This window comes from Leptinotarsa decemlineata, unplaced genomic scaffold (genome assembly GCF_025532065.1).
Source record: "Leptinotarsa decemlineata unplaced genomic scaffold, Ldec_3_MD MMD2_tig00000882_RagTag_RagTag, whole genome shotgun sequence".
Lineage (NCBI taxonomy): Eukaryota > Metazoa > Arthropoda > Insecta > Coleoptera > Chrysomelidae > Leptinotarsa > Leptinotarsa decemlineata.
This window is the reverse complement of record NW_027412556.1, coordinates 19668302-19692003: the sequence shown is the minus strand read 5'-3', so window position 1 is coordinate 19692003 and position 23702 is coordinate 19668302. Positions and strand designations below refer to the sequence as shown.

General features: G+C 34.1%; 1 protein-coding gene across 1 annotated transcript in view; it reads left to right on the top strand.

Moving 5' to 3' along the window:
* Positions 1–1821: 1821 nt before the first annotated feature.
* The window catches only part of Rab3-GAP (Rab3 GTPase activating protein), a 34053-nt gene continuing 12172 nt past the window's right edge, over positions 1822–23702 (top strand). The window contains exons 1-4 of the mRNA XM_023168668.2: positions 1822–2029; positions 2082–2865; positions 14832–16390; positions 19257–19715. Coding sequence (XP_023024436.2) covers positions 1945–2029; positions 2082–2865; positions 14832–16390; positions 19257–19715 — 2887 coding nt within the window. The 5' untranslated portion in view covers positions 1822–1944. The remainder of the gene's footprint in view (positions 2030–2081; positions 2866–14831; positions 16391–19256; positions 19716–23702) is intronic.

Below are 23702 nucleotides of genomic sequence, written 5' to 3'. Positions count from 1 at the left end.
TATTATGATGAAGTTCACAGCCGTTCGTTCCACAAACCTTCCTCTTTACACATTTTAATTTTTTATTATTCTTTTGAATGCAACTGAGGCATAGTTTTTTTTTCGGTAACCGTTTTCCATCTCTTATTCATAGTCATCAAAATTCATGTGTGGACAAAAGCTTTCTTGATATATTTTGTCACTATAAACACACGTCTTGTGAATGTTTTGGGTGAGACTATGGTATACTCTTTCATTTCCCTTTACTTGATTTGTAAATTTGTGTGAGAATGTTTCATTGTATGGGGTACTAACATTACATACAAAGCTTGCTTTCACGTTCAACTACAAAGATAAATATTCTAAATTTATATCACCATTTTTTATTCCTACCTTTTCACCCCAGGTTAATTTCATTGAAACCGTAATATTCGTTAGTAATTCTTGGATAAATTGGGAATTCTCGAGATAACGTTTACTTCCTGTACTTTTCATGATTGAAACCATGTTGCTTGCCTCTGTAAAATAATGAATCAGCTTCACAAAGCTATTTTCTCTTATGTAAGGAAGGTTATTGATTCTATTCATCAAAGTGTCTATGATGTATTCAGGACTTTCGAACATTTTCTCTAAAGTTTCAATCACAAAGTCTACGTTATTGTCAGTTAACATCATTCCTGCAACTGTTGTCGCTGCTTCCCCTTTCAGAAATCTCTACAGCTTCAGTATGAGCTCTTCATTGCTGTAGACACGAAACTTGTGGAGATTCTTGAAAGACTTATGGAACAGGAGCCAATCTTGGGGACTGCCATCAAACTGTGGAAAATCCTTTTCTAATATTTTTCGCATGTGAAATTTATCTGGATTCATTACTTCATGTGATGGTGGGGTTTGAGTTGCTGAAACTGTGAGAGAAAACGTCCTGGGAAGTTTTGCAACAGTTGTTGCAGCTGTTGTACTTCTTTTGATGTGATATTGCCTGGTTTCTCTTTACGAAATTGTCCTTCTACCTTGGAGATATTGTCAGTGGGTTTCTCAGTTTTTTTCTTGTTCTTCAACTAATTCTCTCCTGATATTTTCGCTCCTTGCTTCTGATTGAGCCTAACTGTTGCCTCCTTACGCATCTATCTCGGCTTTACGTAGTTCTTATTCGAGTTGAAGGTGTAAACTGTCAGCTTTTTCCCTCTTTTCAACTCTCTACGGTTCTTTTCTTCCAGTGGTTCTTTCAGTTCTAGCTCTTTAGAGCTATTCTTTTTCTTCCCTAATCCAAACTACTTCGTTGAGGCTCTCGAGTGCTTCGAGTGAACCAAACATTTTGTTTTGTTATCTACAGGGTCATGTTAACAAATTGAAGACAAAATTGATAAAAATATTATTAAAATGATATAACAGGTCTTCTTTTATGATAATTTGATAATTGGTTTTTGACATAGATGCATGGAATAATTCATTTCAACTTTTACATTTGTATTGTTTCCGAAAACTATAGAAAGTTTCTATGAAAAGTTAGAGAAAGTTTTAATGACATTTTTTGAAATTTTAGAGTACAGGGAGAATACCCCAGCCTTATTATGATAATATTTTTAAAGGTTGGGCCGAGATTGATTCAGTCGTTCAAAACTTTTTGTGCCTTCTGTATAGGCCTGACATTCTTCAATTTTCAGGCTATGTTTATTGGGTGACTTTAAATGAGCATGCCCCTGAAAAAGATAAAAAAGAAATTGACATCAGTAATTTACCTATCTTGAGAAATTTAGTATCCGTAGATTCAGACTATTTAGAGGAAAGGTGATTTGACCTGGCAACATTGTTAGAAAAGTTCGTCATTCAAACCTTTTTTGTCATCTGGTCATTTGTCAAATACACACAGAAGGCAGTTTTACAGATGTTATGAAAAAGTGTTTGATTTTGATTTTTTGACAAAGGCATGCAATTCGGAAATTCTCATAAATATTTCCGACAAAAATGTCGTGTGAGGTTCGCTTGATAGCTCACATAAAAGAAATCGATGAAATAAGGAGATGTTTATTCCCAACAGATGATCAAAGAGGTTTGGTAATTTTATTGTCTTATAATTTTTTATTATATTCAATTATTTGTAGGTACTGACAGCTGGTTACAACTGTGTAAAATATCTCTTTCACCTATTGGCGATGTAATTGCCATAGCAAATGAGAGGAAAATTGTAATTCTCACTTCCAAATGGGACTCTGAATCCTCCTTGGATTATTTTCATATCACTTACTCTGGAAGTATTCATGAATATGACAAAGTTAAAGCACTTGTTTGTATACCGATCATTGATCATAAAGACAAAACACATGATTGGACCTGCATTCTAGTGGGTTTTGATTCAGGGCATGTTAGGTGCTATACAGAAACTTGCGAAATTCTTTTCGAGGAACAATTTCATGCTGAAAAAATTATTTCAATAAAATGCCAGTCTCAGCATAATTCGAGATCAGACATATCAATTTTTTCTGGAGAAAAAATATATATTCAGTATCAAAGTATTATATGCTTTTTAAGGGGAGCAGATTTTTTCCCTATGTTGAAAAAGATCAAAAGTGAATTTGACAAAGGTGTTACATTAAATCATACTCCAGTCATACTTCCCAAGAAATGGGGATTCCAAGACCAGTCTGTTATAAATGACAGTGCAGTAGTTGGTGTAGGTTTTCCTTGTACTTTCGACTATTTGACTTCAATTTCCACTTGTGGGGGATTTGATACCCGGAGACAATTGGAGACACCTCTTATCACTCTGGTGTTAGCAGCTGGTTCTAAACCATTTTTGGGATATCATTATGCTCCTGAAGCAGGATATCAGCACGAACTAATTGATGTTGCCAAAGCAGTTGCTAGTAAACTGATATCAGCATTGCCGTAAGTAAAATACCTAAGAAACAATTTTTATCAAATATTATAGGTATATGAATGATTTTTTAAACTCAAAGTATCCACATTTAGTCTTCTTATATGTTATATGAATGATATTAATATATTCAAAAATCATCCAAAAAACCTTCAAAATTCAAAAGTAATTTTTCAGTTACAATAAGAGAATAATGAAAAAGTTTTACTGAAACAGATCAAGATATGAAAGAAAACGAACAGTTTACAAAACTGCGACACGTGGTCCACTACACAATAGTATCAAGCATTTTCATACATGTTTTATGAAAATGTTTAAGGAAACTATTGTATAGCGAAACACATGTTGTGGTTTTGTGAACTGTCCAGTGGAAATATCAGCCAATTCCATGATATGAAATGAAAATATTAATATCCCAACTCTAATTGAACTTTGTACATTAAAAATATATGTTTTTTAACCAAAATATTAGCAAATATCCCTGACACTTTTCGAATATCATTTGGAATATTAATGATCCCAGCTATTTAATAAAATGAGATTTCCAAATGCATTTCAGAAGGCAATTTTTCTGAAGAATACTGACACATTTTTCTTAAATTGTAAATTGTTCAGTGAAAATCTCTTAACAAAGCATTATGTAAATGAAGTTGTTGGATATTTTAATCGAATATCTGCTATTTCTTTCATTCTTTATAATAAGTTTTATATGGGTTGAAATCAAAATGATAACTCAAAAAAATCCATTGAGAAACTCATATTTCAGTGTAGTTAACTTTGTTTGAAATTGCCATGGAGTATCATATGTTCGATTAGCTTTGATGTTGAATTGTTTTGATTTTTTTTTGATGGAATGTAAGACACTGTTCAATTTCGAAAATATGTTGCAACTTTATGTTTCTTAGTGATGCTTATCTATTTTCTTGCTACTCTGCTACTTGATAGATTACTATACCAATCGAGTTGATAATGGCAACATATTTTGGCCATTGTGACTGAACAAATAAAAATGGGCCCACTGATGAAGCATTGGATATGCTTAAGACCTCATTCACTAGAATTCACGATGGCAGTAAATATATCACATTCTGCGAATCCAGATTTGATTGAGTTGTAAGGAAAACTCTAAATTCTTCAAAGAAGGCTTGACATTCTTTAAGAAAGAGTTGAGAATTTTTTTGATGAAATTTGTGAAAGCTATTTTGCAGGATTTTATGCCTGACGTTTCGTCTACTACTGCGGCAGACCTTATCAAACGCATTGTGGTAACGGTCGCAGTGCCCGAATTGGTGCTTGAATTGTTGTTCCTGTTGTTTCGACTGCATTACCTACGATGTTCATATTTGACTCTGGTTTTATATTATTATAAGCGGGCGTAGTTTGGTTTCTCTCAGTTGGATTACCTGACCTTGTTTGTGTACCTGCAAGGACAGGTAGTAAGATTGCATTGTCTGTTTTTGAAAGTATTCCTGTTTTTTTTTATTTCTTTTGCCTCTCGATAGTAATTTCGAGTTTGATTGAGTATTACTGTTTCTTCGAATGTGATTATGTGAGTACCTTGTTGAGTTCATATTCGGCAACAGCTGATTTGTTGGTTTGTCTGAGTCGAAAATTTCTCATGTATTCAGAGAGACTGGTACCCACACTTCTTTTCGTGGTTCCAATGTAGACCAACCCGCAGCTACAAGGAATCTGGTATACCCCGGGAATTGCTAAAGGTTCTCTGGGGTCCTTAGCTGATCTTAAACTCTGTCTGATACATTCTTAGATTGTTAAAAGTTGACTTCCTTCTGGAGAAAAACTATCCTTTGATTGAATCATATCTAACCAAAAAATCGCGTGTTTGGCTGAAAAACCCTACTTTTCCCCTAAAAGTTTCATTGAAGGAGCGCATTCATAGTATTTTTATGTACCGAAGTTGAGAAAGAAGAAAGAATCAAACTTGCAACCTCTAGTTCGGAACATCAGAAGTTTGGAACGAAAGAGATATCTAACGAATTTCCCACCGTACCGGATTAATGCATACCTAAATGTTAAAAAAATATAGGAGACATATCTGCCTCTGATTTATTCAAAATTCCACCTGGCTATTCTGTTCTTAGTTGCCTGGAGTCAATAGAAACTGGAAAGCAGGCTCTTATTGTTTATCTACATGGTAGAAACATGTCAAGATACGTACGAGTATTGATTGATATATAATGGTTCTAAAAGATCATATATAAATAAATTATAGCCACAGATATGAACTTGGGGCCCATTGGATCAGAAAAAATGGTACATGCACTTTTTGGAGAAATAGAAATATACGCCATTTTTCATTGTTGTTATAGTGTGAACTTACAAAGCCTGCATGGAAAATATTATTGCACTGTCGAATTATTTAACCCACTAGATGCAACAACTCTATGAATTGAGTATCTATATAACTGAGACAGGTCCAATTGACATTCCTATAGATTTATGTAGCCAGAAAACTGTTATCTGACCATTGTTATGTTATAAAGTATGATTTATTTTTCATGAAAACTAATTCTGGTTGGAGCTTCATGGGAAAAACAGAAAATCCTTTTTCAATGATTGAAAAATCTAATTCTATGTTACAGTCTGAAGTGATATCTTCAATTACAGATCTTAGTGAAGAAAATGAGAGACTATGAAACCAGTTAGGAAAGACATTGATGGCAGATACCAAGTTGATGTGCAGTGGATCATGGGTCATCCTTCTTCATCGAAAAATTTCAGAATGATTGAGAATTTTCTATACTCTTTAATGAGAAAACTGGACAAAGATGGATACTATATAATGATGTCTTCTGAGAATGGTTGGTTGAAGGAGTTATTAAAGAGATACCAATAGATGAGGTCAATAGCGAAGGTGTTTTCCTATCACATCAACAATTAGTGAAACCAACTAGTAGTACAACCAAACTTAGCTCCTTTTTCGATGCTTTAGCCAAACTAAGAGATTATACAACCTTGAATTAATGTCTCTAGAAGGGTATCAACTTGATTAGGTTGATATTTGCAGCCCTGCTAAACTTTCTTTACATCGAAAATTGGAGTAAAGGTAAAAAATGAGCAAGACTTTTTAAGATTTCTTGGGTATGATAAAGATAAGAAGCTAACATTTTATTGAAATTCGAGAGTAGTTCTTGAAATCAACACAAGTTGATGGTTCTTTTAGCCACAAATTATAAATTGTCGGCTTAACGTTCATCACATTCAAAATATTCTGCCTACTATTTAAGAATAAATAATGAAACCTTCAATAAAATGCATAGTATTTCGGAAATTAGTGATCTCAGAATAGTAAATATAAATGCCTGTAGCATAAGGAAAAAGGCGAATCCTCAATAATTTTTCACTATGAAACTATTAGTTTTGATTCATTGTTCATGAATCCTTGGGCTCGAGCAAGAGTCTTGAATATTTCTTTGTGTTTATTCCTCTTTGCATTAGTTTGGAATTGAAAACTTGTACACTAATGGTATTCGGTCACGATACGTTAAATTTACAACTAAATCCTCAGCAAAATATCCCAATACTTCTATTGTTAACTTACTTAAGAGCGTCTGTTTTTTATTATGCCAAAAATTGTAAAGTTCATGTGACGTACCTAGACACATCTTGTTACAAGACATACGGTCTTAACCACGTACATAGACCATTCTGTATATCTGTATCTGTAGACTAGAGAGGGTGAGTGTAGGCTCACAGCACTTAGGCCACATGTGACCCATTGTACATCCTCCCAAGGAGTTGTCTTCCTAGGTCATCGTCCATCCTGTCCTTTCCAGGAAGGTGGACAGGTCTCTGCGAGACATCTCCTTTATATCGGCAGGTGAAGGCCAAGATTTGCCGACGATAACTCTGGACATTCATATAGGACATGCCTGACAGTTTCATCTTCCTATTCACACATCCTGCATAGTGGTGTGTCCTAGCCCCATCTTAAGGAGGTGTTTCCTTAGTTGACAGTGGCCAGTCAGAAATCCTACTACTGTGCAAACTTGCATCCTTTGATTCCATCCCATCTCTTTAGGGGTTGAGCTTGGGTGTAATGTTTGGCTAGTTCCATAATTGTTGTTGAAGTCATCAGGCCGTAGGTGCCACTGGGTCCTAAAATTCTTAGTCCAGCCGCTTCCTTGACTAAAGAGTCGGAAATGCGATTAACTTCACTCCTGTCATGCCCTTTAACCCACCTCAGGATAATGTTATTATCTACCGAGGCTTTGGCTAAATCTTGTTGGCACTCTAGTAATAGCTCTGAGGTGACACGTTGTCTGTTCAAGGCTAATAGGGCTTGTCTGCTATCAGTGCAGATTGTTGTGTTTTTGCCAGAAATTCTTTTCCTGGTTATTTCTTTTGAGATATCAGCCAGTTCTGTTTGGACCACGCTGGTATTTTTTCCCATTCCCCACTTAATCCTTAGGCTTAATGATCTGGAGTACACTTCACTTCCTGAGCCCTCTTTGGTTTTTGAGCCGTCTGTATATATGCGTATTGCATTTGTAGCATCTCACTCGGTGTTCTGTTTTATTTGTATTTTGTAAGGTTTATTAAACACAAACCTGGGTTCAATTGCATCACTGGTTGCCTGCAGCAGAGGTTGCGCAGTAAGCGGCCATAGGCTCAGCTTCAATTGACCCATTCCTACTTCGAGTTTTACACCAGCCATGCGCAATCGTAACATGGCCACTAACGCAACCTCTTTAACGTACAGTTCCAGAGGGGTCAGACCAGTAATCAATTCCATTGCCGCGTTACGGGTTGTTCTCATGGCTCTTGTGATGTTGCTTGTAGAACTTTCGGTCCTCATGCAATGGCTCCGTACGTTAACATAGGTCTTAGTATTGCAGTGTAGATCCAGGTACCACACGAGGTGAAAGACTCCATGCGCCTCCTACTGTCCTTCGACATTACTCATAAGCCACATATTCTCTTTTTGCTCTACTCCATGTTAGCTTCCTGTCGAGGATAGTACCAAGGTATTTCACCTTTTCAGAGAAGTTTAGTTTGCTTTTGAAGATTTCGTGAGGTTTTAAGCCCGATAAACTTTTTTTTCTGGTGAAAAGAACCATCTCCGTCTTTTTGGAATTGATTGACATTTAGTGTTCCTTACACCATGTTTCTATTAATTTGAGCCCATCCTGTGCTATATCGCACAGTGTGTTCACAAATTTGCCGGTCTGCATGAAAACTATGTCATCTGCATATGCAATTGTGTAGAATTCATTATTGTTGAAGTGCTTAATCAGGGTATCCAGAACTATGTTCCAGAGAAGGGGTGATAAGACCCCTCCCTGTGGACATCCCCTCATGACCGGTCCTCCCACTGTGATGTCTTCTACATTGATAATTATTGCATTACTAGAGAGCATCTTGAGTATCTATTCTTTTACTGCCAGGGGTTCATTCCTGGAGTGTAGTTGCTGGGTAATTGTTGGAAAGGTTGTTTTATCAAACACTCCCTCGATATCTATAAATACACCCAGGGTGGATTCTTTGTTGTCCAATGATCTCTCGATTCTGACAACCACATAGTGAAGGGCCGAATCAGTAGACCTTCCCGGAGTATATTCATGCTGATTTGGATGAAGTGGGTTGTGAACTAGTACTTCATCTCTTATGTAACGCTCACATAGTCTCTCCATAGTTTTTAAAAAGAACGATGTGAGACTAATTGGTCGGAATGCTTTTGGTAAGGTGTAGTCCATCCTACCTGCCATTTATTTATTATTTACAGAGAATGTGATAAAGTAATTTCAAGGATATGTGATACATTTGCCACCCGATTTCCGGAAAAAAAGAAACCATCACCAAGTACTGTCAAGAACATTATACTAAACTTCAAGAATTTTGGATCCATAAGAGACAATGTGGAGAAAAATGACCAAAAAAAATTAAATGGATATCAAAGAATATATTTAAATAGAATGAAGAGTTACAAAAAATATTTTAATAAATGTTGAAATTGATGCCCTTGAACTTCTACACATTTCTCGTACTTTCTTAGCAATTCTTCATGGGTGGCTCTCCTCACTGACTGAGAGTTAAGTTATTAAAATTCAGTTCTGATTCTTCGCATGCAAACTTACTTGGGGTTACTGCGGTATTATAAACATTATTTTTGACTGTTCCCCAGATAAAAAATCGAGTACTGTCAGATCTGGGGAGCGGGTCGGTCAAAGATGTGGTCCGTTGTTGGCTATCCATTGACCTATGAAACATATTTTGCAGTTGATTACATTTAGTAGCAGTACAATACATTTCTATGATCAGCCAGCGGCAAATTTTATAGGTAGTTGATTACAAAATTGTGTAATATGTTACGATAACGCTCACCTGGAAATTATTAAATGTTGTTTTATAACTAGAAGAATCAAAACTGTCTTCAGTTGCCATTTGAATTGTCTTCATAAAATTCTAAGGCTACTTTGCTGTCATTTCTTATGGCACAATTAACATTAAATTGCCAGAACTCTTGAAAATTTAATTCTCTAAATGAATGTACATTTGTGTCACTGCAATAATGGGAATTTCGTCGATTAAAAATTCCATTAAGGACAAAACACAAGCACTACAGAAAAATCCTTAAGGCGCTCTCAGAGCGGTGCCTGTGCGAAAGTAGCGATTCACATTGGATTTTAATCGCTGGAGATTAAATATGCATTCGGAAAAGGGTTCTCAGGAAGTTTATTCCACATGAACGCAGTTCTTTAGATGAGAGAGTTCTTAAACATTGAAGTTCGAGGTGTACTGAGTTGAACCTCAAAACGATGAATACCTACAATCCGTCGCGTATTTCTGATATGTACCGCTCTTGGTGGAATCAAATGTGCCAAGTCACTTGGACACTTCCCATTCAAATAATATTATCCAAAAAAACATTTTCTTGAGATCGAAGTGAAATTAATTCACAGAACTCTAATCTTCGTGAAAAGTCGGTATCTTTTAAGATGTTTAATTTTGGAAAAGACTTATGGATGAAACTTGAGGTTTTGTAAAATTCTTAGTATTGCTGCCTGAGATAATCTTGAGTATGCCTCAAAATATCCCTTCATTTATTATTGACAATTTGCAAACGACAAGTAGTGACATTATCGTATCAATTGATTGTTTTCTAATACCGCGCCGTCGTGGCCAACTGACAGAATTTAGAAACTATATAGTAAGTGATCTGTCGATAGAAAAATATCAAATTGCAAATATATCGAAAACTACTAGTTTTCGGAATACGTATCCTCATATAAAGTTCCACTTATTTTTAATGCTTAATAAGATTAAATAATAAAAATGGGGGTTTCCATTTGAAAAAAGTCACTTTAGACGATTTATTAAATTTCATCGTTTTTTGATCACCCTGTATTGATAATTATCGAAATTTCATATAAAGTCTAATAAATTTGGTTCCCCTCTACAAGGAACCCGACCAAAACATAATGATGAAGGTTTCCTTATAGGAAAAATTGATATTATTGAAGAGTCTGCAAACATCATTTTTGACATAAAAACTTGAATATGTCAATAACGATTAGACTTAGATATAGGACATTATACACAAAAAGTACTTAGATTCTTATGTAGGATCCAAAAATGTAATGATATGTAGGGTGTTCCATTCAAAATAACGAAGTTGACAGCTACTTTGAAAATATTTTAACTGAGTTGCCCCCATCGACTTTAGTATTGTCAAATTTTCAGATATATATATATATATATATATATATATATATATATATATATATAGGGTGAATATATATATATATATATATATATATATATATATATATATATATATATTTATATATATATATATATATATATATATATATATATATATATATATATATATATATATTTATATATATATATATATATATATATATATATATATATATATATATATATATATATATATATATATATATAATATATATATAAATATATATATAAATATATATATATATATATATATATATATATATATATATATATATATATATATATATATATATATATAGGGTGAATATATACAGGGTCCTGCAACAGTGGCGCGGTGTTCCATATCTCTATATAGGAAGCAGATAGGAATCTAATTTTCTATAATATTACCTTATTGCTCGAGCTCGACAAAATAAAAATATTGGCGGTCACACAGGGTGTTCGATTTTTTCTGGGCGGATCCCAACTGTGTCTTTTTAAATGGCAACCTATATTTTTTATCGCTTTTTCGGTTTCTTCATAGAAAATAAAATAAACTTTATGTATATCTGCACTTCGAAAATATTGATGGTTTTCGAGATATCTAGCATGACAGGTTTTTTTTTCCAATATTCGTCACTCAGAATATTTGAAATTATAAAGTGGTGCCAAGTCCAGTTGAAATTTTTTTTTTGTTGAATATTCTACATTGGTAACTCTCTCAAACGATATATCTGAAATCGACCTGTGATATACAGGGTATGAAAAACCGCTTGCCAAATATTGTAAATGAAAATTTGCAAAATCTTCCTTATATTAAATGGAACACCCTGTATATTATTGATCCACAAGAAGCGCCAACGAAACCTCTACAAATTTCATTAAGTATTCCCTATGGCTAAGTTCAATAGTTTTTCTTAAATGAGCATTTCTTTCGAAAAATGGTCATTTTTTCAAAGCGAAATCCATTTGACGACTGATGAGAATATACAAAAAATACCCTTTCCTTAAAATATCGCCCATTCCTAAAATTACCTGTTGCTAGATAAATAAGTTGCGAATTACACCACAAAATGATCGTTCTTGAATAGTTACAATAATTTCAAAAATCTCGGAATTTGTGCCATATTCTTTCGGTCTAAAACAACCTTTCAGCGAATGAAATATTTATTGGAAATCAAGTAGTCTGGCAAATGACAGAACAAAATATTTGGCTGCAAATGAATATTGAAATTTTTAGTCAATCGTGAAGTTGAACTGTCGGTATAATTTCATCAGAATGTTGTTATCAGAAAGTGATTTGATTGATATGATTTTCATATTAGGTGAATCAGACAGGAATTGTTTATTGGCAAGTAGAATTTATTCTCAACGGTATCCAGATAGAAGGCATCCAGATGAAAGATCTTTCCGAAAGGTCTTGGGACGATTCGTTGAAACTGGATCTATTAATTATTCCAAACAAGAGCGCATCAAGCCAGCTACTAATGAAGATAATGAATTGCAAGTTCTTCTTGCTGTTGAAGAAGATCCTAGTAGGAGTCAACGACAAATTGGGGAAATAGTGGATATAAGTGAGAGATCAGTGCAACGAGTATTGAAGAAACATCGCTTGCATCCATACCACGTTCAGTTACATCAAGAACTACTGTATGCTGATTTCGAGAAAAGAGTGAGATTTTGCAATTGGGCCATGAACAAAATTCGTCGAAACGAATATTTTTTCAATAATATTTTATGGTCGGATGAATCGACATTCCATAAAAATGGATTTGTAAATCGACATAATTACCATTATTATGCGACAGAAAATCCTCACTTATTGAGACAGGTGGATTATCAACATAGGTGGTCGATAAATGTCTGGGGAGGCATCATTGGAGAATATGTAATTGGTCCATACTTTTTTGAGGGACATATGAATGGTGCAATGTATCTCAATTTCTTACGAAATGATTTACCAGGTTTGTTAGATGATATTCCTCTTGACCTCCGCAATAGAATGTGGTTACAACATGATGGTGCACCTGCTCACTATTCGGCAGAAGTGAGAGATCATCTAAATGAAGTATTTCCCAATAAATGGATAGGACGGAATGGGCCTGTACGGTGGCCCGCTAGATCACCAGATTTGACGAAACTAGATTTTTTCTTATGGGGATACATAAAAAATATGGTTTACGTTGAGCCACCAACTTCTCCCGAAAATATGCGACTTAGAATAACGAATGCTTTTCGCAGCATTACACCAGCTGTCTTGCGCAGGGTAGAACAGTCTTTCAAACATAGACTTCAGCTCTGCATTCAAGAAAATGGAAGACATGTTGAACATATTTTATAAAAGTTTCATTATCAACCTTAATTAAACTCTCCCTTTTGTAGTTTTGTAATTTGCCAGTTGACAAATTTGAATATCTAGAACTCAAGCTCTGAATGAATATAATAACATGAAAAAAATAGTTATTTATAATGTTTCTTTCTTTTAACTTGTTTGGTTTGATATTGCACGATTTATGAGTGAAATTCTGCATCCAATGAAAAAATAATTTTCCATTTAGCAAAAAGTGATAGGTACATACATTTATTTCGTTAAAAAATATTTGTTTGGACACCTTCTAATGTACAAAATTGAAACAAGATATCTTTCGTATATTTTTATCAGTCGTCAAATGGATTTCGCTTTGAAAAAATGACCATTTTTCGAAAGAAATGCTCATTTAAGAAAAACTATTGAACTTAGCCATAGGGAATACTTAATGAAATTTGTAGAGGTTTCGTTGGCGCTTCTTATGGATCAATAATATACAGGGTGTTCCATTTAATCTAAGGAAGATTTTGCAAATTTTCATTTACAATATTTGGCAAGCGGTTTTTCATACCCTGTATATCACAGGTCGATTTCAGATATATCGTTTGAGAGAGTTACCAATGTAGAATATTCGACCAAAAAAAAATTTCAACTGGACTTGGCACCACTTTATAATTTCAAATATTCTGAGTGACGAATATTGGAAAAAAAAAACCTGTCATGCTAGATATCTCGAAAACCGTCAATATTTTCGAAGTGCAGATATACATAAAGTTTATTTTATTTTCTATGAAGAAACCGAAAAAGCGATAAAAAATATAGGTTGCCATTTAAAAAGACACAGTTGGGATCCGCCCAGAAAAAATCGAACACCCTGTGTGACCGCCAATATTTTTATTTTGTCGAGCTCGAGCAATAAGGTAATATTATAGAAAATTAGATTCCTATCTGCTTCCTATATAGAGATATGGAACACCGCGCCACTGTTGCAGGACCCTGTATATATATATATATATATATATATATATATACAAAATCGAGAAAGGTTAATGCAGTCAAGCTGATGGAAAATAATGAAAATCAAAAGAATAATAAATAAGTACCATTCTGATCATTCCCATATTGATATCAATTTAAGAGCCACCGGTAGACAGCTGTTTCAGCCTATTGGGCATCATCAGTACCGGGCAGGCGGTCCTCGATTGAAGATAAAATGTGACCAGAATGTCATTGTGAATTCTTCCAGGTTTGGAGACCGGCTCCCCTACCCTTTTGGCTGATTGTTGGTCTTGAGAGGGACCAATGGGTTCATGACTGATTGATGACGGCATGAAGTCCTTAGATATCAGTGCCGCCCTTCACGGGATACCCCTACCTGGCTGGGGTGGGATGGATGAGAAAGTTATTCATCCGTTAACGGGGGACATGAGGGCCTCATTCGACAGAGTGTCGGGGCCTTCTATATCGGGAGGGGTCGTCTACAGCATAATCTGTGGCTTCCCTAACTAATAAAATGTGAAAAACTAAGAAAAGTACTTAATAGAAATAACTGCGTAAACGCAAGAGAGACATAAGTGGAACCACCTAGTGGTGTGACACCCAAGTCAACTTGCCAAGTTGACTTGGGTGTCATCTTTGGCTTTATCTTTGACCACCAGACCATAGATGTGTATGATATCATGGGTTTAACCACCATCATGTATAGCCAATATACCATGTTTTTTCATAGGTGCGTCTGGCGAGCAACCTCCGCTTTCCTTTTTATCCAGTCCAAGTGTTGGTTCCAGGTCAGTTTGGAATCTAGAATTACTCCCAGACATTAAACCTCCCCCGACAGTGTGTTTATATTATTTGTTCTGTATACTCTTCTTTTTATTCACTATTCGTTTGTGTATATGAACAACTTGCTTCTCAAAATATATGTATAGTTATTTTGTAGTAAAATCGCTTTTCTGTATTTTGTAGGGAATGGCTCACTGGTACAAAATCTCAACCACCAAAACAGATACCATTAGCCATGCAACCTGCTGAAAATATGCTATATGAGTTTGGTCTATGCGACCTGGAACGTACTTCTACAGAAATAATCATGTCTCCAGATCACAAACTAGTAGCAGTATGTGATGCGCTTGGTCGAGTTTTAGTTGTTGATTCTTTGCGAGGAATAACCTTGAAGATATTCAAGGGTTACAGGGATGCTCAGTGTTCTTTCACTCAAGTTCTCGAAGAAAAAAAAGGAAAAAATAAATCTGGTGATAAAGTAGCAACGTTTTTAAATATTTATTCCCCTAAAAAGGGTACTCTGGAGATTTTTTCCTTACAACTGGGAAATAGGATAGCTACTTTCACAGCTTCCAAACATAGTATTTTACATTACTTTAATTATGGCCTAATGGGATTCACCACATCAAGAAGAAGTAAATATATTTGTCCGTACACTACCATTCTCATTGACAATGATGGTCAGATGAAGGGAATTTCAATACCATTTCATTTTGCTTTGCCTGAGAAAAATAATAAACGTATCAGAGATATCCATCTGTATAAAAAGTTACGAAATCTTATTAAATCTGGTGAGACCGAAAAGGAAAAGTTGATAAGGGAAGCCACTAATACTTGTAAAGAGTTAAAAACAATCGAATTTCAGTCTCAAACAATTGATATGCTATTAGGAACTGAAAGTGTTTCTGCCACAGATAATTTAAATTGTATTGAGTGCATACAACACAACTTAGCAGATGATCTTACTGAAGAAGGAGAACATCTGAAATCTAGGTGCGAAAAGGCTTCTACTTTACTGAAATTATATTTATTTGCTACTAGCCTATCTGATCGTGACATGGAAAGCGGCGGCTCAACTCAGCAAGATAAGATTTTCCTCATAGATGAAAAAGAAATGGAAACTATAAAACGGTTATTGGATTTGAGAGATGTGAATAGTGATGTTAATCTCGGTGAGGTACATGTGTCTTTTACAGAAGACTCATCATTCTCTTCCGCTGAATTTTTGTCAGTATTCGATCTATCCAAAAATGATGGTATACATCTCAATGAAACCGTGAGCGAGACCAGTCTGTATAAAACTTCGGAAGTTTTATTCAAGCCTTATATTACAGGAAACCATAATTTGGAAGTGTTTCAAAAGGAAATAATGAAAACTGGACTTGCTACAAAGTATTTATTTCACCTCTTCATCAATTTTTGGGTTAACCGACCAATGCATATCAAGGATAGTTTGGAAAAAGAGTTAGGTAATTTATCCAAATTGATTTACACTTTAGCCAAAACTGCTGATGAAGAAGTTATCAAAATAGAGTATAGTGAAATTTCACAATTTTGGAGTGAGGTTCGTTCCCTCTTGGCAAAGTCTATCAGACCTTTGTCTGCACTCACAGCTGCTACTGTTTGTAAACAAGTGACCCAAGTCATCGAAACTGAATTGCACTCGGATGAATCTTCAAATTTGGACGATTTCAATATGGAGGTGTTGACACAGGAAATTTTGGAATGGTCAATGTTAATAGGTGAGTTTGTCTAACAAAGAGAACAGAACAGTTTCACTCCAAAATATCCTCTGGTTGTTATTTGTATCCATATGCTTGAAGGTTTCTACTCTCTTGGTGAGAGCGCTATCTTCGTGTAAAAGCTACATGACCACATTCAAACAAATGACAGGGCTATTCAACATTTCAATCTTTCATGTGGGTGTTTTCTTTCGCTTGTGCTGATAAAACATACATCCTTGAGAGGCTGTTACCATTGCGGATTATCGAAGATGTTTCCAGGTTTGGATGTTGAACTAACTTAATCCCTCACATTAGCTGAACCACGAGCACCGATTTTGGAGATCACCCTTGTCATTTTACCTTTTTCTAAGATTTCTCCATTTTCAAATGATTTTTGCCACTGTTCAATCATTCAATCCCTCCCCTTGCCCTAAGCTCTGAATCCTATCTCATCCAACAAATATTTCTTGTAGAATTCTTTATTTAGGGTTGTGATGTTTCAATTAAATTCATCTTCTTCTGTTCATTCAAAAGCTTTCGTCTAGGTGTGACTTCTATTAGTTTCAGGTGTCGCTTTTCTCAACTTCAAACTCAAGAACCTATCAGATGAATATTACTGGAGTTTTTTCCTAACACCAAATCGTTATTTTTACACCTCGACACGTGTTTCGATCACCAAGTGATCATCTTCAAGAGGAAGATAAAACTAGAAACTACTCAAAATTAAAGCTATTTATGCTATTCTGGTACGTCATACTGGTAGGTAATCAGTAATACCACTCATAGAAGTGTACCACCCTAAATTAATTTTACCTTTCTATTATTTTACAATATGTCCTTATGTATGTTTAAATGTTACAGCTATTTTCAGCTATATAAAATTAGTTTCACAATATTGCCTATCTAAATATATTTACAATGTGTCTTTTTGTAGTAATCAGTAAACCCAACATTATTATTTCAACAAGCTATATAGTATGCTATTTGGTATTGGTCCGTTATCGTTATTCATAATATTATTATGTTTACTCATTTCTACACTCTCATAGGCATCTAGTTGCCTGTTGTTGTTAACTTGTCTAACTAATCTTAAAGAACTGAAGTCTATGGAATGGTTTTGTTGCAAAATATGATGGGCGACTGCTGATTCTTCAGGTCTTCCATATTTTAAGTGTGCTATGTGTTCCTTATATCTCACTTTAAAAGATCTTTTTGTCTGTCCATAATATTTTTCATCGCAGTCCTTACATTCAATTTCGTAAATTCCAGACTTTTCCGAATTTTCGACTTTGTCTTTTGGACTTCCCAAAAGGCTCTGCAGTGTATGACTTGTTTTAAAAACCACCTTCATACCTAGTTCCTTGAAAATCTTTCCAAAGTTCTTCGTATATTGGTGGTATGGAACTGAGATGTATTTATCTTGGTTTTTGTCCTTTCTGAAAGTCGAGATTTCGTTCATTCTTAACCTAAACTTCTTTTTCCTAATTATGTCATCTACAATACCCCTCTCAGGAATATTCCTGACAGTTCACATCACTGTGGACAGCACAAACGTGCTGGGTTGAATTTTTTGGTGCATCGTCTTTTGACTTTCCCTCTAACACATGATAGGTTCACAAAAGAAAAACGTACAATACAGGAAATAGCAGCCACTAACGGTTTCCCGAGGGGTATTGTAGATGACATAATTAGGAAAGAGAAGTTTAGGTTAAGAATGAACGAAATCTCGACTTTCAGAAAGGACAAAAACCAAGATAAATACATCTCAGTTCCATACCACCAATATACGAAGAACTTTGGAAAGATTTTCAAGGAACTAGGTATGAAGGTGGTTTTTTAAACAAGTCATACACTGCAGAGCCTTTTGGGAAGTCCAAAACAAAGTCGAGAATTCGGAAAAGTCTGGAATTTACGAAATTGAATGTAAGGATTGCGATGCAAAATATTATGGACAGACAAAAAGATCTATTAAAGTGAGATATAAGGAACACATATTTTGCAACAAAACCATTCCATAGACTTCAGTTCTTTAAGATTAGTTAGACAAGTTAACAACAACAGGCAACTATATGCCTATGAGAGTGTAGAAATGAGTAAACATAATTATATTATGAATAACGATAACGGACCAATACCAAATAGCATACTATATAGCTTGTTGAAATAATATTGTTGGGTTTACTGATTACTACAAAAAGACACATTGTAAATATATTTAGATAGGCAATATTGTGAAACTAATTTTATATAGCTGAAAATAGCTGTAACATTTAAACATACATAAGGACATATTGTAAAATAATAGAAAGGTAAAATTAATTTAGGGTGGTACACTTCTATGAGTGGTATTACTGATTACCTACCTGTATGACGTACCAGAATAGCATAAATAGCTTTAGTTTTGAGTAGTTTCTAGTTTTATCTTCCTCTTGAAGATGATCACTTGGTGATCAAAACACGTGTCGAGGTGTAAAAATAACGATTTGGTGTTGGGAAAAAACTCCAGTAATATTCATTACTAGACCAAAGGTTCCAAACAGTACATCATAAGTAACCTATCATATGACATCATCCAGTTTAAGGTGTCACTTCATCCCTAAGGTCTAGCATCGTTACTCTAAAAGTCTGAAATTAGTTTGATGGAAAAATTTTCATGACCATTTGGAGAGGCAGATCTCATTACTATCTTTTTATTATATTTATAATATTCAATCCATTTAAGGAACTGTACACTCTGAAGCTGAAACAGTTTTCATAATTTTTGCTCTATGAAGGTTGTATCTCAAAGTCTCAGCAACGTATTTATAATTTCAGAGGGTGGAATAGTGGTGGGGCTGATGGGTCTGTGTTTATTTAAAAAAATAATATTTACTCTTTTCAACAGGAAAACTTGAAGATGTTTCGTTTCTCAGCATCATTCTCTCTACTAAACCAACCGTTAATGACTGCCCCCTACCGAAGCTCCAAATTGATAATATAAATGTGAGCCTTGAATATGTTTTACAACAAGGAAGAGGTAGTGTAACTGAATTAGTGGCAAAGTGGTTCACATCAATGGGAGTGAATCAGGATAATATTAATTGGAATGAAACACTTGAAGATGATAAAAAAGAATCCGAACCAGCATATGCCCATTTGGACCATGATATTAACCATGAAAAAATTTTTCAGCAATTAAATTTGTTGAAAACAAAATTTCCTTATAGCCTAGAAAGTAGTTCTCTGCTGGCAAATATGGCTTGGGAATATGCTCAGGCATGGCAAAGGAACATTCAGAATTTAGATAACTTAGAAGCAGCAGTGCAATGTCTCAATTCAATTAAAGAGGTGAAAATTAAACAAGGTGAGTATATCAGAAAAAAAAATCTGTTTTAAAATCTGTTTTTCCGTTAACTAGAAACAATAAATAGTTTTAAAAAAGTTCATTAGGAAGGTACTTAGAAACAATTATTCAATTTTATTGCTTTAACTTAATGAAAGGACATCATTATGAAAACCACTGCCAGTAAATAATTAAAAGATAATCTGATAATTAATAGGTAAAAGTCGAGAAGAGAAGAAAGAAAAAAATGTGAAATGCCTTTCAAGTAAAATTTTATGATAACAAAACTTAGGTACATAAATGTTATTGTGATACATGTTAAAAGGTGTAAGATAAAATTGTTTGCCGACGACACTATGTTGTACTATTCTGGGACAACTAATGAAATCTCAAAATGTTTGAATGAGAAACTATCAAATCTAAACGAGTGGTTATGTGACAAAGGCTTCAAGTTGAATGAAAATATAACAAAATGCCTTTTAATAGGTAGCAAATATCATTCAAGACAACTGCAAGGTTGTCAACAGCTGTCATTGAATCTTTATAATGATGATGTTAACATTGCAAGGGTAAACTTTTAAATATCTGGGAGTGGTATTAGATCAAGAATTGAACCTTAATGCGCACTGTAGTTATATTCAGAAGAAAATAGGCACAAAAATTCATCTTTTACATAGATTGAAAAATAAAATAAGTGAATATGCTAAATTAACAATATTTAAATCAATAATAGCATCCCACTTTGACTATTGCAGTACATTACTCTATTTTGTGAGTAATAACAATCTAAACAGATTACAGAAGCTTCAAAACAGATCCATGAGGGCAATATTAAGTTGTAATAAACACACATCTATGGAATACATGTTGGAAACACTGTCTCTTATATCTGCTGAACTAAGGAAAACACTGAATATGCTAATATTTATATTTAAAATTAAAAACAATATGTTGCTAAATTATCTGAGTGATCAGTTAACCTGCACAAGTAGTATTCATACACACTCCACTAGAAATAGAATAGGAAATTTTTATATCAACAGAGAACATATATAGGTTGTGACTCGTTGTATAGTTCTGGTCTGATTGCATTTAATAATTTTCCAAGTCATATAAAAAGGTGTGATTCATTAAATTCATTCAAAAGAAAATGTAGTGAATATATTTCAAGTTATAGTCAACAATAATTCGTCTTGTTTTCTAGTTTCTTGTTTTTTAAATGTGACTTGTCTCTATTTTTATCTTTTTTTTGTTTTATATTTTATAAGTGACTGACTACTATGAAGAGCATTATTTGCTAATAAAGAGTAATAATAATAATAATTCGACATAATGGCAGGATGTTGGCTTTAACAAGTACCTGATGAGGTAAAGGCCGCTTTTCAAAATATTTGTACATTTTGGTATGCTGTATGAAGTCCAAATTTGACAGTTTTTAGATATTCTTGGATCTCTATTTTTTTTCTATATAATTCTTCTTGGATATTATAACACCTGATCTGATTTCATGATTTTTCATATTATGGATTCGTTTCTTGAAACATTTGAAACATAACTAAACAAATTACAGACAAATAAAACAAAGTAGCAAAATCATGCGTCGCGAAAACGGCTAAACCGATTTTCATGATTTTTTTGTATAAGTTGTAAAAGTCTCTGCCCGGAGTAGCATAAAAACTATTGAAACATCAAAAAATTACGTTTTGTTTGTTGGGTTATAACAGTTGTCATGGTTCCTGAAAAAACAATTGCGGTTATGACATTTGTGATTGTGTGTATGAATAATTGCTATATCATAATAGAAGAGAAGTCAGATTATTTACAATGCCCCATGCCAGAAGATTGAATATTTCATGGCGAAGTGGTAAATCAATTAGACTACGAAATATTCCACATTAATCTACTGCAGTCGTCTTTTTTGAAGATTTTCACTTTTCACATTATGAAAAAATAAAAATCGTAATGGAGAACTTGATACATGTGTAGAAGGGTGAACTGAAAAGTTCACCCTGATAAGTTATTGTATGAAGTAAAATTGTTTTTTTAATGGTAATTGTTCTATTCAATACTATTCTTTTGAATTTTATTTAGGAGCTAAACAATTGGTATAGATGAATTTTATTAGTTTGGACTTCCATTGTCTAATATGATATTATATGATTTGAAATCCCCAAAAGAACAAATAAAATTGAAAAGTAAAATGAATAGCTGAAAATAACAATTATATTAAGCAAAAAAACCCTGAAATGGAATTACAATAAATTAAACAAAAAATTGAAAACTGACCAATTGAAATGAAATAAAAATTAAAAAATTTCAAGTCAACTTACTTCACGACGAATGACAATTATATTAAACAAAAAAACCCTGAAATGGAATTACAATAAATTAAGCGAAAAATTGAACAATTGAAATGAAATAAAAATTAAACGATTTCAAGCCAAGTTACTTCACGACTTTCCAATGATAGTATCTACAATTGTCTTCGGGTGATGACTGGACTATTCCTCCAAGAGATGCTAATTTATAGGCCGTTGGATCGCTTTAATCCCCCTTTTCCCTCTCACCGGTTGAGCGGGCGATGACCGTTTGGCGGGAGTTGACCGTTTTCCACTTGATTATGGGTTTCTATATGTTGCGTATTTCTATGCTACATTGACTGAATGCATCGTTGGACAACATATATGCAGCTTATTTGGATTTCCTCCGGATCTGAAGCTAGTTCTGATGTTGTATTTGGACCCAATTCTTCTTATCCTTTTTGACAATCTTCTGATGTAGGGAAGTGCAAGCACTGGTTGTGAAGGCTTCTCTTCCTCGCGAGGCTATTGCTGTCTTCTAGCTAAAGTCTGTTCCACTATCACTGTGGAGTAACCATTTTGTTGAAGATCTTTTTTGATGATGCCTATTTCCTTCTCGAGACATTTCTTCGTATTACATAGCCCGAAAGCACGGTCTACTAGAGTCTTGATGATTCCTCTTTTGGTAAATTAATGGGGGTTGGATTCGTGATTCAGGTACTGTCCCTCATGAGTGGGTTTTCAGTATACAAATGTTTCCCACTTAGTGTTGGTCCTCTTCACCAATATGTCTAAGAATGGCAAATCATTGTGGACTTCGTTCTTCATTGTGAAAGTAACGGAAGGTTTTTAGTTCTGTATTCTCGGAGGAATAGTCTAGTCATCACCCGAAGACGATTGTGGATACTAACAATCAAAACGTCATGATGTAACTTGGCTTGAAATCTTTCAACTTTTAATTTTTGATTTTTTCATTTCTTGTTGATTGTTCAATTTTCAATTGTTGCTTGTATTTATTTCATTGTAATTTCAGTTCAGGGTTTTTCGTTTATAGGATATGCACGTTAAGAAGAGAATGATGTCACAAGATGACACGTTACGGCGTTGCCAACATGTACACTATTTTGAACTTTAAAATTTTTTTCTACTGTTGATTTGTTTTATTGCTATTAACCTTACTTACTATTAACTTACCTAATTGAAACAGTGGCACTTCACCTTTTTTTTCATAATAACTAATGAAAAATAAAATATTTCATTTAAATTCGTTTAATTGTATATATTTTTTAATTACAATTCGTCATCATCATTGTCATAATCATCATCTGAACATTTTTCCTGTCAAACCCAACTTCTCTATCCCAATATAATTTTATGTTTTGTTCGGTATGTCGAATAGTTTCAGCCCATACATCAGGTGTAGCTTTGTCTAAAGTTTCTTTCCATATAGCCCGGGATTTGTCAGCTGAAGTGCCATCTCTTCCCACATTATCCCTATAAACATTTTTTGTTAATCCCCAAATATGTTCAGTGGGATTGAACATGCAGTGATACGGTGGAAGACGAAGCACTTGATGCCCATATTTTTCTGCAGGCGTATCAGCTTCATATATAGATAGTGGTTTATTCCTACAACGTAAATTTATAATGTATTAATTCAGCTTGAATAACAATCTCATTAACTTATTTGAGAAAAGTATTTTCAAAG